Source organism: Sander lucioperca, chromosome 6 (assembly GCF_008315115.2).
Source record: "Sander lucioperca isolate FBNREF2018 chromosome 6, SLUC_FBN_1.2, whole genome shotgun sequence".
In the NCBI taxonomy this organism is placed as follows: Eukaryota; Metazoa; Chordata; class Actinopteri; order Perciformes; family Percidae; genus Sander; species Sander lucioperca.
In genome coordinates this window covers 20,831,651-20,846,650 of record NC_050178.1, presented here as the reverse complement: position 1 = coordinate 20,846,650, position 15,000 = coordinate 20,831,651, and the positions used below count along the sequence as shown (strand labels likewise).

At 44.4% G+C, this 15,000-nt stretch overlaps 1 protein-coding gene and 1 long non-coding RNA gene across 6 annotated transcripts in view; one reads left to right on the top strand and one right to left on the bottom strand.

The window, feature by feature from the left end:
* Window positions 1-13,027, top strand: part of LOC116052951 (leucine-rich repeats and calponin homology (CH) domain containing 3) — a 36,427-nt gene extending 23,400 nt beyond the window's left edge. For 3 of the 5 annotated variants that reach the window (XM_031303814.2, XM_031303813.2, XM_031303811.2), the window contains one exon: window positions 1,986-2,476. In XM_031303814.2, the coding sequence (XP_031159674.1) occupies window positions 1,986-2,186 (201 nt within the window). In that variant the 3' untranslated portion in view covers window positions 2,187-2,476. Of the gene's footprint in view, window positions 1-1,985; window positions 2,478-12,670 lie in introns of those variants that run through there. The other 2 variants (XM_031303812.2, XM_036002068.1) reach the window with 2 other exon arrangements.
* The window catches only part of LOC118495253, a 5,544-nt gene continuing 2,266 nt past the window's right edge, over window positions 11,723-15,000 (bottom strand). The window contains exon 3 of the long non-coding RNA XR_004897589.1: window positions 11,723-11,734. This is a non-coding gene — a long non-coding RNA (uncharacterized LOC118495253). The remainder of the gene's footprint in view (window positions 11,735-15,000) is intronic.

Sequence of the window (15,000 nt, the reverse complement as noted above, 5' to 3'; positions counted from 1 at the left end):
TTTCCCACTACATGGTACCTGCTCGACTCTACTCGCCTTTTTTGGTTTTCCATTATGAAAAAAAAGTCCCTGGTACCTGCTAACCGTCGAAGTTCCCAGCGAGCTGAGGCGAGCCGAAAAGGTGACGTGAAAGCGACAGACGGGGGTGTCCTGAACAAACCCGCTATTTTTAAACAGTTTAGCCAGCTGTGGTTTTTTTTGCTGCCTCCATCTTCTTTAGAAACTAAATGTGTCTTCTGGCATCAACACACCTTCCACGTTCTGTGTGTGTGTACGTTAGGTCACGGTAGTTTACTGCGGCACCGCTTGTTTAACAGTTCTGTAGAGGCTCCAGCAGAGCTTTCACCGTAGCCTACGTACACACACACATGCTGGCTCCACACACACACCAGCACACAAGTATAACCATCAGGCCACTTACCCAGGCTACGGAGAAAGCTCTGGTGGAGCCTCCACAGAACTGGAAAACAAACTCAAGTGGCCTGATGTTATACTTGTGCGCTGGTGTGTGCATTGATACGGCATAACGACCAGCCACGCTGAGGCGGGACTAAAATCTGCAATGGAAAACGGACGCGCAGTGTGTCGAGGCGAGTCGAGCGGGTACCATGAAATGGAAAAACGCCATTAGCCTTTCTCTATTTTCCGCTCTCTTTCCCCGTTTGGTAATGTGAGCCGTGAGTCTTCCCGGCGTGTGTTGGCAGCAGCGTAACGCCAGGAACTCACCGCACGCTGAATAGCGTAGGGAAGCCTAGATACTCGCCTGATCGCACGCCTGATCACACGCCTGGCTGTTCATACCAGACGCACAGGTCTCTGCACCGGTCACAGAGACAGAACGGCTCTCTGTGTGTGTCTCTGTTGGTGTATGTGTGTGTGTGTCACATACACACACACATACACACACACACCCTCAGAACGTGGAAGGTGTGTGTGTGTGTGTGTGTGTGTGTGTGTGTGTGTGTGTGTGTGTGTGTGATTCTCATCATGTGGCTGTTTGCCAGAAGACACATTTAGTTTCTAAAGAAGCTGGAGGCAGCAAAAAAACACAGCTGACTAAACTATTTAAAAATGGCGGGTTTGTTGGCATATCCATCTGGGAACTTTCTGTTGGAGAACTTTTGGGAAGGGATGAAAATCCTGGTTAGCTGATTGGATAAACCATCCGTCTATCACCACCTATGTTGGTGATAGACGGGCCAAATCAACCAATCAGATGAATGAAGCTAGCTAAGTTAGTGAAGCTAGCTTTAGTTTGGCTTCACAGACACACACACACACACACACACACACACTGACACACACACTGACACACGCACAGAGACACACACACTCAGACACACACACAGAGACACACACACACACACACACACTGACACAGACACAGAGACACACGCACAGACACACACACACACACGCACACACACACACACACACACACACACACACACACACACTGACACACGCACAGAGACACAGACACACACACACTCAGACACACACACACACACTCACACACTGACACAGACACAGACACACGCACAGAGACACACACACACACACAGACAGACACACACACACACACACACACACAGACAGAGACACGCACAGAGACACACACAGACACACAGACACACACACACACGCACGGAGACACACACACACACACACACACACACACACACTCAGACACACACACACACGCACACACACTGACACAGAGACACACACACACACACACACATATACACACTGACACAGACACACGCACAGACACACACACACACACACACACACACACACACACACACACGTGATGAAAAACGCCCTGAGTGTGCATGTTCTGACCAGAATCTGCTGCTCCTCAACTAACAGCTTTTCTTTCTTCTCTTTCATCTTCCCGTCTTTCATGAATTCATGGATCCTTTTTTCTCCTGACCATCTCACTCCCGTTGTCCTCCGCCATGTCCATCCCACCCCTGTAGGACAGTCTGTGTTCAGTGGGGGAGGTTCTGGCGGGAGAAGGTGGCGGCCGTGTTTATGTGACGCTGGGCGCGTTGCTCTCCATGGCCCCGCCCCCGAGCAGCCCCTCCCCTCGTTTCCAGCTGGCGGGCTTCGCCCTCTTCTACCTGTCCGTCATGTCGCTGCTCTGTGCCATCTACGTGCACCTGGCGCCGCACGTCTGAACACTGAAACCTGACAACGAGACGCCAAAGAGACAGATAGGGGTGTGAAGCACACGTTTTATCACCGTACGGTGAAACGTAGTTCCTTCAGACAACCAGACCATATTTGTAGGGCTAGGTATCGGCGAAGGTTTTCCGAATTGATGCGATTCTGATTCACAAGGTCCCGAATCGATTCAGTATCGATGGTAGGAACATTTCAGCTACAAAGCCAATATATCTTGGATATAAAGGAGACCATGTTCCCTCTGACCGGCTGCATTGTTAAAGCTTTAGTGCGTAACTTTGTTATATTGTTATATTAATACCCTTGTGTGGTGTTCAGGTGTGTGGGACCCATTTTTAATGTTTGCTAAAAGAAAAATGATGCTATTTATTATTTATTCTAACTCAAGCTCACTGGCCTTAGCTCATTTTCTGTGAAGAACATAAAAAATAACTTATTTTAAACATAACATATGTACTAAACATAACTATTACATATGACTACACATGGTACACCTCCTACACATAACTATTACATATGACTACACACAGTACACCTCCTACACATAACTATTACATATGACTACACACAGTACACCTCCTACACATAACTATTACATATGACTACACATGGTACACCCCCTACACATAACTATTACATATGACTACACACAGTACACCTCCTACACATAACTATTACATATGACTACACATGGTACACCTCCTACACATAACTATTACATATGACTACACACAGTACACCTCCTACACATAACTATTACATATGACTACACACAGTACACCTCCTACACATAACTATTACATATGACTACACACAGTACACCTCCTACACATAACTATTACATATGACTACACACAGTACACCTCCTACACATAACTATTACATATGACTACACACAGTACACCTCCTACACATAACTATTACATATGACTACACATGGTACACACCCCCTACACATAACTATTACATATAACTACACACAGTACACCCCCTACACATAACTATTACATATGACTACACACAGTACACCCCCTACACATAACTATTACATATGAGGTGTTTTTAGTGTATTTAAATGTAGGTGCTATGACACTATGTTGTCTTTCTGCACCTGCTATTCCCACACAAAGTTACATAATTATTACATTTCGAGCACTTTCACCTGTTCTAAGTTCTAAGGAATAAGCACCAATAATGATCAAAAATCTTGTTTCTATTTTTTACCTTTTTTCTAATTGAATTTCCTTATTTACTCACAAAAACCCGAAAATGGTCATATGATATGATCATGCATGTGATCTCACAGGGGTAAATGGCTAATATGAATGATAAATGATGTATATATATCATTGGTAATTGAGCTAAAGTAAACATGTGTTAAGTATTTTTACATGAATTGTTCTGGCTGTGGAACAACAACATGAACACCACACAAGGGTTAATGAACGTCCGTTACATTCAAGCCAAATGAGTTGCTAAAGCTAATTAAGGCTGCCGGCTCCACACAGCTCTCTCTGGATCTCTCGGTATGTTCAGATTGTGACCTGCCGGTAGTCTGGCTATCACCAGACCAAGCTCAATCTTTTAAGATTGAACATTACCGTACGTCCACACCTCCGCCGACTTGATCTTCTAAAGATACAGGAAGTCATTCATTTTCAATGGAAGCTGCTTCTCTCAGCTGCAAGGAGCGGAAAATCTGTCGGTGTGGCGTTTTGAGCGACCAGAGCGTCAATCAGAAAGTTGAAAGTAGGTCAACTTTATGGTAATGAGCTATGACGCGGTTCAGCGGCAACCAATCAGAATCTAGACGTCCTTCACGCTGGCTGATTCCAGAGAAACATACGATGTAAACTTTGGTTCCTACCAAAACATTAGTTCAGAGAAAAAGGAGGAGAAGCTGCACGCTGCTGCGGTTCAGCGGCTAACGAGCGAGCTAACTGCTAACAGACACCGCTGCGACCAACAACCAATACACATTCTGTCATTATATATGTCATTTATAAAAGGTTTCTAGAGTCAGTGTATTGGCCGTGCAGTGGCTGCTTGATCTTTTTCCATGATGAACATAGAATGCTGCTACGTCAGAGCGGCCAAAGCCTCAAACAGCTTCCCCGGACTTTCTGACCAGAGTCCTTGACCGGGCGGCCAGAGCTTCTTTGCCGCTCAAGTCGGCGGCGGTGTGGACGGACAGTTAGAGTCAGAGGAGTCTGCTCTGTATTTTCTGCTGCACAAGAGGCGGGACCAACGGGCATAGTTCAAATGACTGTACGCAATTGGATAGTCTTTCAACCAATCGGACCAACAATCCGGGTGACGTAGTAGCGACAGCGGCATCAACGGGTCGCTGCGCTTCGGTGGCCGCCATGTTGAATGTAAACAAGAAGCTGCTTGGTCTCTTCTCTATCGTCATCGTGTTAAACCCCCCCAATAGCGCGCCAGGTGGATAAGCCAGTTTGTGATTGGTTCCCACAGATTTGTAACGGAAGCAGGTAAACGTACAGGTCTCCAGCCTGAGCTGCTGATCGGGCTGGTTTACCCCGTCTAGCGTCCGGTGACTTTCCCGCTTAGAAACTAGAGTGAAGATAATGACCTCTTCTGAAGAGTCCATCATGTCTTTTAATCCTCCGTGTCCTCCTTGGCTACTAGCAGCTGTGTGGGGAGGGAGCGAGGGCAGGCTTGTATCATGTGGACACGCCGACAGTTCAGTTGTCATTACTTATACCCCGTTTACACGTACCTGGTTATTTTGAAAAACTGAGACATTTCCCTTCGTTTGTGCCCTTTGTTTACACGCAAACGGAGAATTCTTCTCTGAAAACGATTCTTTCTATAAACACACACAAGGGTTAATAGAAAGGATAAATATAAAGTGGTGAGCTAAAATATAGGGGCATCTTACAGAAGATAGGCCTATGTATTGCTATTTTCACATTTGCATCGATAATATAGGGTCTTGGATCATTGAATCGATATATGGATCCAGTTCGATGTATCGTAATACGCCTAAATGTATCTCAGTGTTGACATAAGGTTCACAGCACAACATGTAAAGTGATAAAGTGATAGCACATTTATAAACCATAGTGATAGCATGAGGAAACACATAGCTCTTTAATTACACGCAGGCGTTCCCAGGCTAGATGATCTTTATATCTGATTGTTGACTCAGTCAGAACTAGTTTGTACGATGTCGGAAATCAAGTGTTTAAAGCCCAGTTTAGACCGAAGACTCAGGACGAGCGTAAAGTTTAAGGCGCTGACACACCAACGCGATAATCGGCCGTCTGACAGTCTGGCGAGGTCGGTGACTCGAGTCTGTTCGGCGTGCCGTCGTCAGTCAGAGGAGCTGTCGGCTTTAACTTGGGCCGACCTGACTTGTTGAATCGGCCAGCGGGCAGTCGGACTCACTGACCAATCTGATTGGTGGAGTGCTAACCCTTGACTAGCGAATCAGTGCACTTATATTTAAACACTTACCGGAAATGACGAGCGGGATGAGCGTGACGAACGCCTCTCAAAATCTGACGAACATTTTTTAAACTGACCTTTGTTGACAGATTCAGCAACTGCACGGCCTATTTCTCTCTTCAAATGTTTTCAGAAACACGTTTCGGTGAACTATTTTAGTAAAATACGAGATTGTATTCTGAACGAGCCGCCATTGCGGTCGGTTTTGAAATTCGCGAGAAGCCAGACCCATGTGACGCGTTCATCCAATCAGCTGCCGGTTTTCATGTTTTGGGCGACAATACAGATTAGCGCCGCCTGCTGTTATGGAGACGTATTACGTCTCGTGCACGCGTTGAATGTACGCTCAAGTTGGCGTCACTTCAGTGTGTTCTGAGGAACTTTTTGACCGACGGGAGCCGACTGATCAGTCCGACTGGCTTTTCTGCCGACGGTCAGTCGTCGGGTTGGTGTGTCAGAGCCTTTAGTCTCCTTGCAAGTCTTCCACCAATGAGGAAAAACCACTTTCTGTACTTCCGTTCTGTACGTTTCAGGGTTTTTTGTAGCTGGATATCATTTGTAGCGTCTTAAAATATGAATGAGAATAGAGATAGTGAGATACTTTCTACAGCTGCATGTCTAGTAGAGATAGAACGGAGAAAACCTTTTTTTATTTCTCTGATTCTCTGCTTTGTTCTAACGTCGCGCTCCCTCTCTTCAGTCTCTCTCTATCTCGCTCCACCACATACCGTGCTCACGGCGCTCGTTGAGGCTCCGTCTAAAACTGCCATTTCTACCAGCGAATGTTTGGTGTGAACTGGACCTAAGAGTTGTTGACCGAATGTCGACACTGGGAGGTAAAGTGAAAAGCTGACCGTCATAGAGAGGGGGCGACGTGGTTAGGGCTGGGTATCGCCAATGATTTCCTGAATCGATTCCTATTTGATTACATTCCCGATTCAATATCAGGTTAGGGAAATTTCAGTCCCAATCCCAGTTTATCTTGGATTGAAGAGATTCTCAGAGGACTTACTGCTGTAAATTGTACAAGCAAGACCTTCAGATATTTTATAATGCCACAGGTTCATGTTTACATTAACAACTGAGCCCCAAAAAGTTAGTTAAAGACTTTTTACTTCTACTTCCATGGTGGAAAGGCAGATATTAAAAGATTTCTGGATTTTATTAATCGATATCATCACTCAAACAAAGATCCATTTTAACTGGACAATCCTGTATTTTAACCCAGCCCTAAATATGGAGATACCTGGGCCCATGTTCAGACCGTCTCTCCTCAAAGACATTCATAGTGTTAAACCTCAGCTGTTCACGTGGAAAGTTGTTTCACAAATTAACCCTTGTGTTGTCCTCCCGAAAGTCAGCCCTTTTCACAGTTTTTCGACACATTTTTCGGTGCTTTTTTCAACATTTTTGACAGGGTTTTTTCAAACGTTTTTGTCGCTTTTTAAAACATTATTAGTGCCTTGTTGTTTGACGCTTTTTTCAAGGCTTTATTCTGCTGTTTTCGAGGCTTTCAATGCCTTTAGTTGCTTTTTTTTCAATATTTTTGGCGCTTTTGTCACTCAGACGAAAATCTTTTAAACTGACCTTTGTTGACAGATTCAGCAACTGCACGGCCTATTTCTCACTTAAAATGTTTTCAGAAACATGTTTCGGTGAACTATTTTAGTAAAATACGAGATCGTATTCCGAGTGAGCCGCCATTATGGTCGGTTTTGAAATTCGCGAGAAGCCAGACCCATTGGAGCCAGACTGTTATGGAGACGTATTACGTCTCGCGCACGCGTAGAACATACGCTCAAGTTAGCGTCTCTTCAGTGTGTTCCGAGGCACTTGTTGGACCGACGGGAGACGACTGATCAGTCAGACTGGCTTTTCTGTCGACGGTCAGTCGTCGTGTTGGTGTGTCAGGGCCATTAAGCCTGGTTCACACGGGACTATTTTAAAATTGTCGCCCGATTTTCCAATCCTGAGAGACCCCACACACGGCGATTAAAAAATCACGGGTCTAACAGTTTTGGTCGTACAGCGTGTGGTGCGCAGCACACGGCAAAATCAACATCACACACCAACCGATCTGACTCCCCAGCATTCCCAGGTCAGACGGGAAATCTCACAAAATCCCTCGAGATCAAACGTGACTTCAGAGTAAACAATCATGGCGGACGAAGAGGATGCAGTGGCGATAGTTTGTAGTTTGTTTTTAACCGAAAAAAAACGTTATCAAAAGAAAAGGCGATGGTCAAAGAAGTGGAGACAACGCCAGCATGGACTATACTTGCTCTACTTATCTCCGACGTCCACCGGACTTTCTGGTGCGCCGTGCCGCCGGCTGTTTTGATGTTGTTTCCCGGTGCTTTCCTCGCCGCCTCGTCACCTCTCTTTCTGATTGGCTACACGCCACAGTCCACAGGCTGCGGGCTCGTTTGTCCCCGGGGGACACCACACACGAGGAGGAATCGGGCCAAAACAATCCAACATGTTGGATATCCCCGATTTGAGATGGGAGCGGTCCCGACGTCCTTCCGAGCAGACGAGAGCAGTCTTAACACACCACACACGGCAGGAACATCTGATCAGATTATTTTACCATAATCGGAGCATCCTTAAGATGGTCAGAAGGGGGGAATCGGGGCTAAAATCAGCCTAATTATCCTGCTGTGTGAACCAGGCTTTAGTCTCCTTGCAAGTCTTCCACCAATGAGACGAGATGGCGTATCATCTCCATAGAAACCACTCTCTGTATCTAGAGACTTTTGTCATTTTAGTCAACATTCTTTGACGTTTTTTTAAACATTTTAATTGTACTTACGAAGAGCGCTGCGTTGAACCATCCATGTTATTTTTGGGCAATTTTGTTGAAAGAAACCCACATTTCTGATATAGAAAACTGTGAAAAGGGGTCAGACTTGACCGGAGGACACCAGAGGGTTAAATCACTGGGTAAGGTGGGTGTCTGATCGTTGGTTTTGGGTTTGGTAGCATTTTAGCTGATCTAAATGAAGTATTGTATCAATTTATCAAATCTAAATCTTATCTATTTTAGTCTAACGATGTTCATCTTTCAATGTTTGTAATCGTTTTGTACTGATGGAAACTGATTGTTTAAATCAATTGATCCTTTAAAGTCCTAAAAACCCTGCTGTCTAAACTCCAGAGGTGTGGACTCAAAGCACGTGGACTCGGCCATTAATCTGGCTTTAGACCTGACAAAAAACTTTTAATTTAACACCAATGACTCGTGAACTCACTTGGACCTTTGCCTTCTAACTTGACATGAATTTAGATCATCCCCAAACTTTCTTAACCATCTTCAGTTTCCTGACAACAGATCATCTGAATATATTGATCAAGTTTCAGAGCAGAAGGTAAATGTTTGTTTCTTAGTGAAATTATGACTCTTTTTAGACTCAAAGCACAAAGTTTAAGACTTGGTACTTGTTGGCTTTGACTTAACTTGGACTTCACTAGGACTTGAACTTGACTAGTTCATTATTAGGACTTGCTAGCCTTAACGTAGGGCTTGGAACTGGTCTTAATTTTGTACTTGTTGGACTTGGTCTTCATTTGGGACTTGTTGGCCTTGACTTAGGACTTGGTCTTTATTTGGGACTTGTTGGCCTTGACTTTAGGGCCTGGACTTGGTCTTTATTTGGGACTTGTTGGCCTCGTCCTGGGGCTTAGACTTTGTATTTATTTGGGACTTGTTGGACTTGACTTAGGGCTTGGACTTGGTCTTTATTTGGGACTTGTTGGCCTTGACTTAGGGCTTGGACTTGGTCTTTATTTGGGACTTGTTGGCCTTGACTTAGGGCTTGGACTTGGTCTTTATTTGGGACTTGTTGGCCTTTACTTAGGGCTTGGACTTGGTCTTTATTTGGGACTTGTTAGCCTTGACTTAGGGCTTGGACTTGGTCTTTATTTGGGACTTGTTAGTCTTGACTTAGGGCTTGGACTTGGTCTTTATTTGGGACTTGTTAGCCTTGACTTAGGGCTTGGACTTGGTCTTTATTTGGGACTTGTTAGCCTTGACTTAGGGCTTGGACTTGGTCTTTATTTGGGACTTGTTGGTCTTGACTTAGGGCTTGGACTTGGTCTTTATTTGGGACTTGTTAGCCTTGACTTAGGGCTTGGACTTGGTCTTTATTTGGGACTTGTTGGCCTTGACTTAGGGCTTGGACTTGGTCTTCATTTGGGACTTGTTGGTCTTGACTTAGGGCTTGGACTTAAAAAGGGCTTGGACAAAAAGTTAGTTAAAAGGACTTTTTACTTCTACATCCATGGTGGAAAGGCAGATATTAAAAGATACATTTCTGGATTTTATTAATCGATATCATCACTCAAACAATGATCCATTTTAACTGGACAATCCTTTATTTTAACCCAGCCATAAATAATGGAGATAACTGGGCAAAGACTTGGTCTTTATTTGGGACTTGTTAGCCTTGACTTAGGGCTTGGACTTGGTCTTTATTTGGGACTTGTTAGCCTTGATTTAGATTATCTTGACTTGATCCTTGACTCAGCACTTCCAAACCAGAACAACCCCTTTGTCCACCCCTGCTAACCTTGTGCACTTCTGCTAAACGTGCCATATATCTGTTATCTTGCTGAGGATCAGAGATGCTTGAAGCCACATAGGATCTCGTGATCTTTTAGGGGAAGTTAAAACTTGACAATCCCTCAAAGTTGAAGGTTTACCCAGAAGCTTGTTTCCTGTCTGCTGAAGCTCTGTTCCCTGTGCCTTATGTTTGCCTGAGTGTGTTGTTTTTACTGTTTGCAAAGTGGTCCAGAGCCAGTCCCCCCACCCCAACACAACCTCTGGAGACCCCCATCCCCCTGAGTTAAGGCTGTTTTATGCTTCTGTGTCAACTCCACGCCGTTGCTCCTACGGCGTTGTGACCTTTCTTCTGCAGTTCTTCTGGAGTTCTGCGTCAGGGTTGAACGCATTTCTTTGCACCGCGGTGCATTTCACCACCCTAACACTAGGGGGTGATAAGTCTGAGGTTATTTGCGTGGTATCTGCCAGTCAGTTTATGTTATGTTAGCAAGCTAACTTTAACACCCCCATGAAATGGAGCTGACACTTCGCTGCAACACAAACTAATATATTTATTCACCTCTATTCACACACACAATGAGGCATATTTTCAGTTGTGATTGAACTGTATTGTTTGAGTTAATATAAAGGCCAACTTTGACATATAGGCTAAGCATTCTGTAGCAAATAACAGTAAACCCACTATTAATTACATGATCTTAATGCAGTGTAACTACTTCAGCATGTAAATAATGCACCTAAAATACAAACGTGGGCGAGGGTGTTCAGCAATCGCTATCGAATTAACAGCCACGTGCAATTTAGCTCGCAGGTGAAGAACACAAACAACAAAAATCACCAGTTAACTTCATTTAAATTAGCAAGACCAGGCTTAAATGAACTGACAACATAAGTTATACCACTTACAGTTCTCAAGGATGTACACACACGATCTCAGCTGGCTAGTTATCCTCGTGTGTCCGCACTATTCTCCGACATGCACTCTAACAATGCAGCCCTATTTCTGATACCGTGGGGGGCAGAAATGTTGCCGTGCGGGGGGGGCACGGTCAAATCAACATAGAGGAAACACTGGCACAACTGACCACAAAGTACTGCTTGCTGGCAAAGTGCTAATTTCAAAACGTTACTGACATATAGACACAAACGGATAACTCCGTCATTGTAACCAAAATATCTCTGAGTTTATTTGCAAACTTATGTCACTAGCATGTTGCTACTCCCCACAGTAGGCTGCTGGAAACACCCACTATCAACACACAGGACCAGTTGACCAATCACAGTCCTTGCGGTCTGCGTTGCCTCGATGCAAAGTTACACATTTTTGCAGGTGCACGTCGAGCTACGGCGGAGGGCTCCGAGACGGGGGTCTGCGGGCGTACGCCGTTGATTCCACACAGAAGCATAAATCAGCCTTTAGGGTTAGAAACCTGCCAAACTTTTTATAAGAGATGAAGAGTGAGGATGATGCTGGTGAAGATGTGTTTTGTAACCGACTGTGTACATCTGCTCCGTCCTGATGCTGTTGAAGAATGATTTTTCCTCTGAATAAAATGAACTGAAGCACCTCGACTCACGTTGTGTGTCTTTAACCCTCGACGGTCAAAGGGACGCTACTCTAACGGAGGAACGGAGACGTATTTATATCAGCTAAACATTACACTACTAGGGCTGCCCGCCCTGAGTCGATTACTCGACTAATTGATTGATTTGGTCTTAATCAACTTAATTTCTTTAGTCCATTGGCCATTATTTCTCCTTTCCGATGGTTCTCGATGCCCAATCCTAGACTTCACTCATCATACCCGGAAGTTTCCTCCATTATTTTTACTCTGTGGTCGTAATGTGTGTTTGCTCGATGGTGTTTTAAGCCCACAACGTTGACTTCAAGGCAGCGCTGCGACCGTCAAGGCACCTAACCCTAACTATTGCCTAATCCTAGACGACGTTGGGGGCTTAAAACACCAAATGCCCGATGGTTCTCGATGCCCAATCCTTTTCATACCTGGAAGTTTCTGCCATTATTTTTACAGTCTGTGGTCCTAACGTATACGCTCGATGGTGTTTTAAGCCCCCAACGTCGACTTCAAGGCACCTAACCCTAACTATTGCCTAATCCTAGTGCCTTCCAGGCAGTGCTGCCTGGAAGACGACGTTGGGGGCTTAAAACACCAAACACCCATGTATACGCAGCGGAGGTAAAACTAAATATCTAAAAAGATCGTAAGTGGATCTTGAGTGAAGATGTCTCGTCACTTTCTCACCTGTCTTTCCTCATCAGTTCATTTAATCATTTTCAGTTGCTGCCCCTCATTTTATCCCTTGTGTTGCCATGTTTACTTTTTATTTTGCTCATTAATTTAATTTACCAACCCACCTTTCCGTTGTTTTCTTTTGTCCCCCCCCCCCCCGCTGTGTCTTCCTCTGTGGTGTATGTCTCTGTAGAGTCAGTTGTGTCTTCCTCTGCACATCCTGGAGGAGCGAGGGCTCCCCCAGGTGGCCAGCACCGTCAGTGCCCTGCTGGACCTGGCCCCGCCCCGAAACTCCGTCACCACGCCGACAACGCCTGGACCCCCCGCCAGCATGTAGACGTCAACACCGCCGCCACCGCACATGCTCAGTCTGCCTCCTGTCCGTCTGTTTCGAAGTCTTTAGGGGGGAGGGGGGAACTAGTTCAGGCTCGAAGGGAAATGGCTACGGTGACAACAGTTAAGTTTAGGCACCAAAACGATTGGTTAAAGGTGCCGTAGGGAGGATTGTGAAGATCCAGGACTTAGCCAAAACATTTGAACATCGACAACTTCTCAGTCCCTCCCCCCCTTTCTGCTAAAGCCCAAAACGGTCTCCTAAGCCCCTCCCCCCACAAGGGAGAATGAATGCGTGTGCATGAGCAGTGATTGACACGCAGTCAGACACCCCCGCTGGCCCTGATTGGTGCATCTGAACAGTTAGACACTCCCCTTGGCCCTGATTGGTGCATCTGAACAGGGAGCGGTGGATTTTTGTAAATCTCTCTCCAGGCTGTAGGTGGAGCCAGAGGAGCTGGATTTATTTTAATGACCTGCTTCCTGTAGTTCTACTAGAACATAGGGTCAGTTTCAGCAGATATGACAGAAAGTTAGTTTTATAAGTCTTACCTACTGCATCTTTAAGTTTGGGGAAAAGATCGTGGTTAGGGTTAAAACCCTCCTGAGGAACCAACCTGCCTGGCTGAAAGTATTAAAAATATATTATGTTAGACTACAGTTTACGAGATTTAGCACCATTTTGCGTAACTTGCGGCCGTAGCTAGGTGGAGCTGTGTTAACATTCTGAATTTCATTTTAATAATTATTTAAATTTGTTTAAATTCTGCGGAAACGTCTGCGTGTGCAGATTCCGTGTGGCGCTGACATCCGACCGTGTTCGTCTCGTTTCAAGTTAAGTTGCACCGACGTGTGAAAACTAGAGCTGGGTAACGTTCAGATAATATCAATACTGATACCAACACCGTGACTTAGATACCGGTTCCTGAACAATACTTCTGTCGTTGCCAATTTAATAAAACAAAAAGAAATGACAACATTACACATTACGGCACAAATCTTTGTAGTTATATCCATCTCCGACTACGTGACACTACGTATAGATACTTCATACTATTCTACTATACTATAATACTATACTACTATTCTGTCAGTGCCTAAAACGTATTGAATTCGGTACCCAGTCCTAGATGCACCTACGGCCAGAAGTTACGCAAAATTTCGCTAAATCTCGGCTAATATAACAATATATTTTTAATTCTTTCACCGTTTGTTCCTCTGGAGTGTTTTAATCCAAACCACCATTTTTCCCCCTAAATTTAACGAGTCGTTTTGGTGCCTAGACTTAACTGTTGTCGCCTTAACGTTAGCTGTATCCCTTCTAGCGTTAACGGGAGAAACTCCAGCAGCTGGAGAGGAAACCTTTTCAGATAAAAAGTGACCCAGAGCAGCAGCAGGTCTGGTCTGATGCAGAGACAACAACATCAACACTGTCTTCAACTTTAGGGGTTCCCCAAACTAAAGAAGTCAGTTTCTTTTCATAGCACAGTTTTACAAAAACCAACGTGCTTTAAGGGCCGATCACACTGAGAACCTTAACTAGACAATAACCCTTATGCAGTGTTGTAGGTTCAGATGGATTGTGATTGGCTGTCAACAGGGTTTAAAATTAGCACCATCCGCTGGCCGAATGCTGGCAAAACATGCAAGATACAAAAGGCTACAACACAAATACAAAGGCTACAACACAAATACAAACGCTACAACACAAATACAAAGGCTACAACACAAATACAAAGGCTACAACACAAATACAAAAGGCTACAACACAAATACAAATGCTACAACACAAATACAAAGGCTACAACACAAATACAAACGCTACAACACAAATACAAACGCTACAACACAAATACAAACGCTACAACACAAATACAAACGCTACAACACAAATACAAAAGGCTACAACACAAATACAAACGCTACAACACAAATACAAAGGCTACAACACAAATACAAACGCTACAACACAAATACAAAGGCTACAACACAAATACAAAAGGCTACAACACAAACACAAAAGGCTACAACACAAATACAAATGCTACAACACAAACACAAATGCTACAACACAAATACAAACGCTACAACACAAATACAAACGCTACAACACAAATACAAAAGGCTACAACACAAATACAAACGCTACAACACAAACACAAACGCTACAACACAAATACAAAAGGCTAC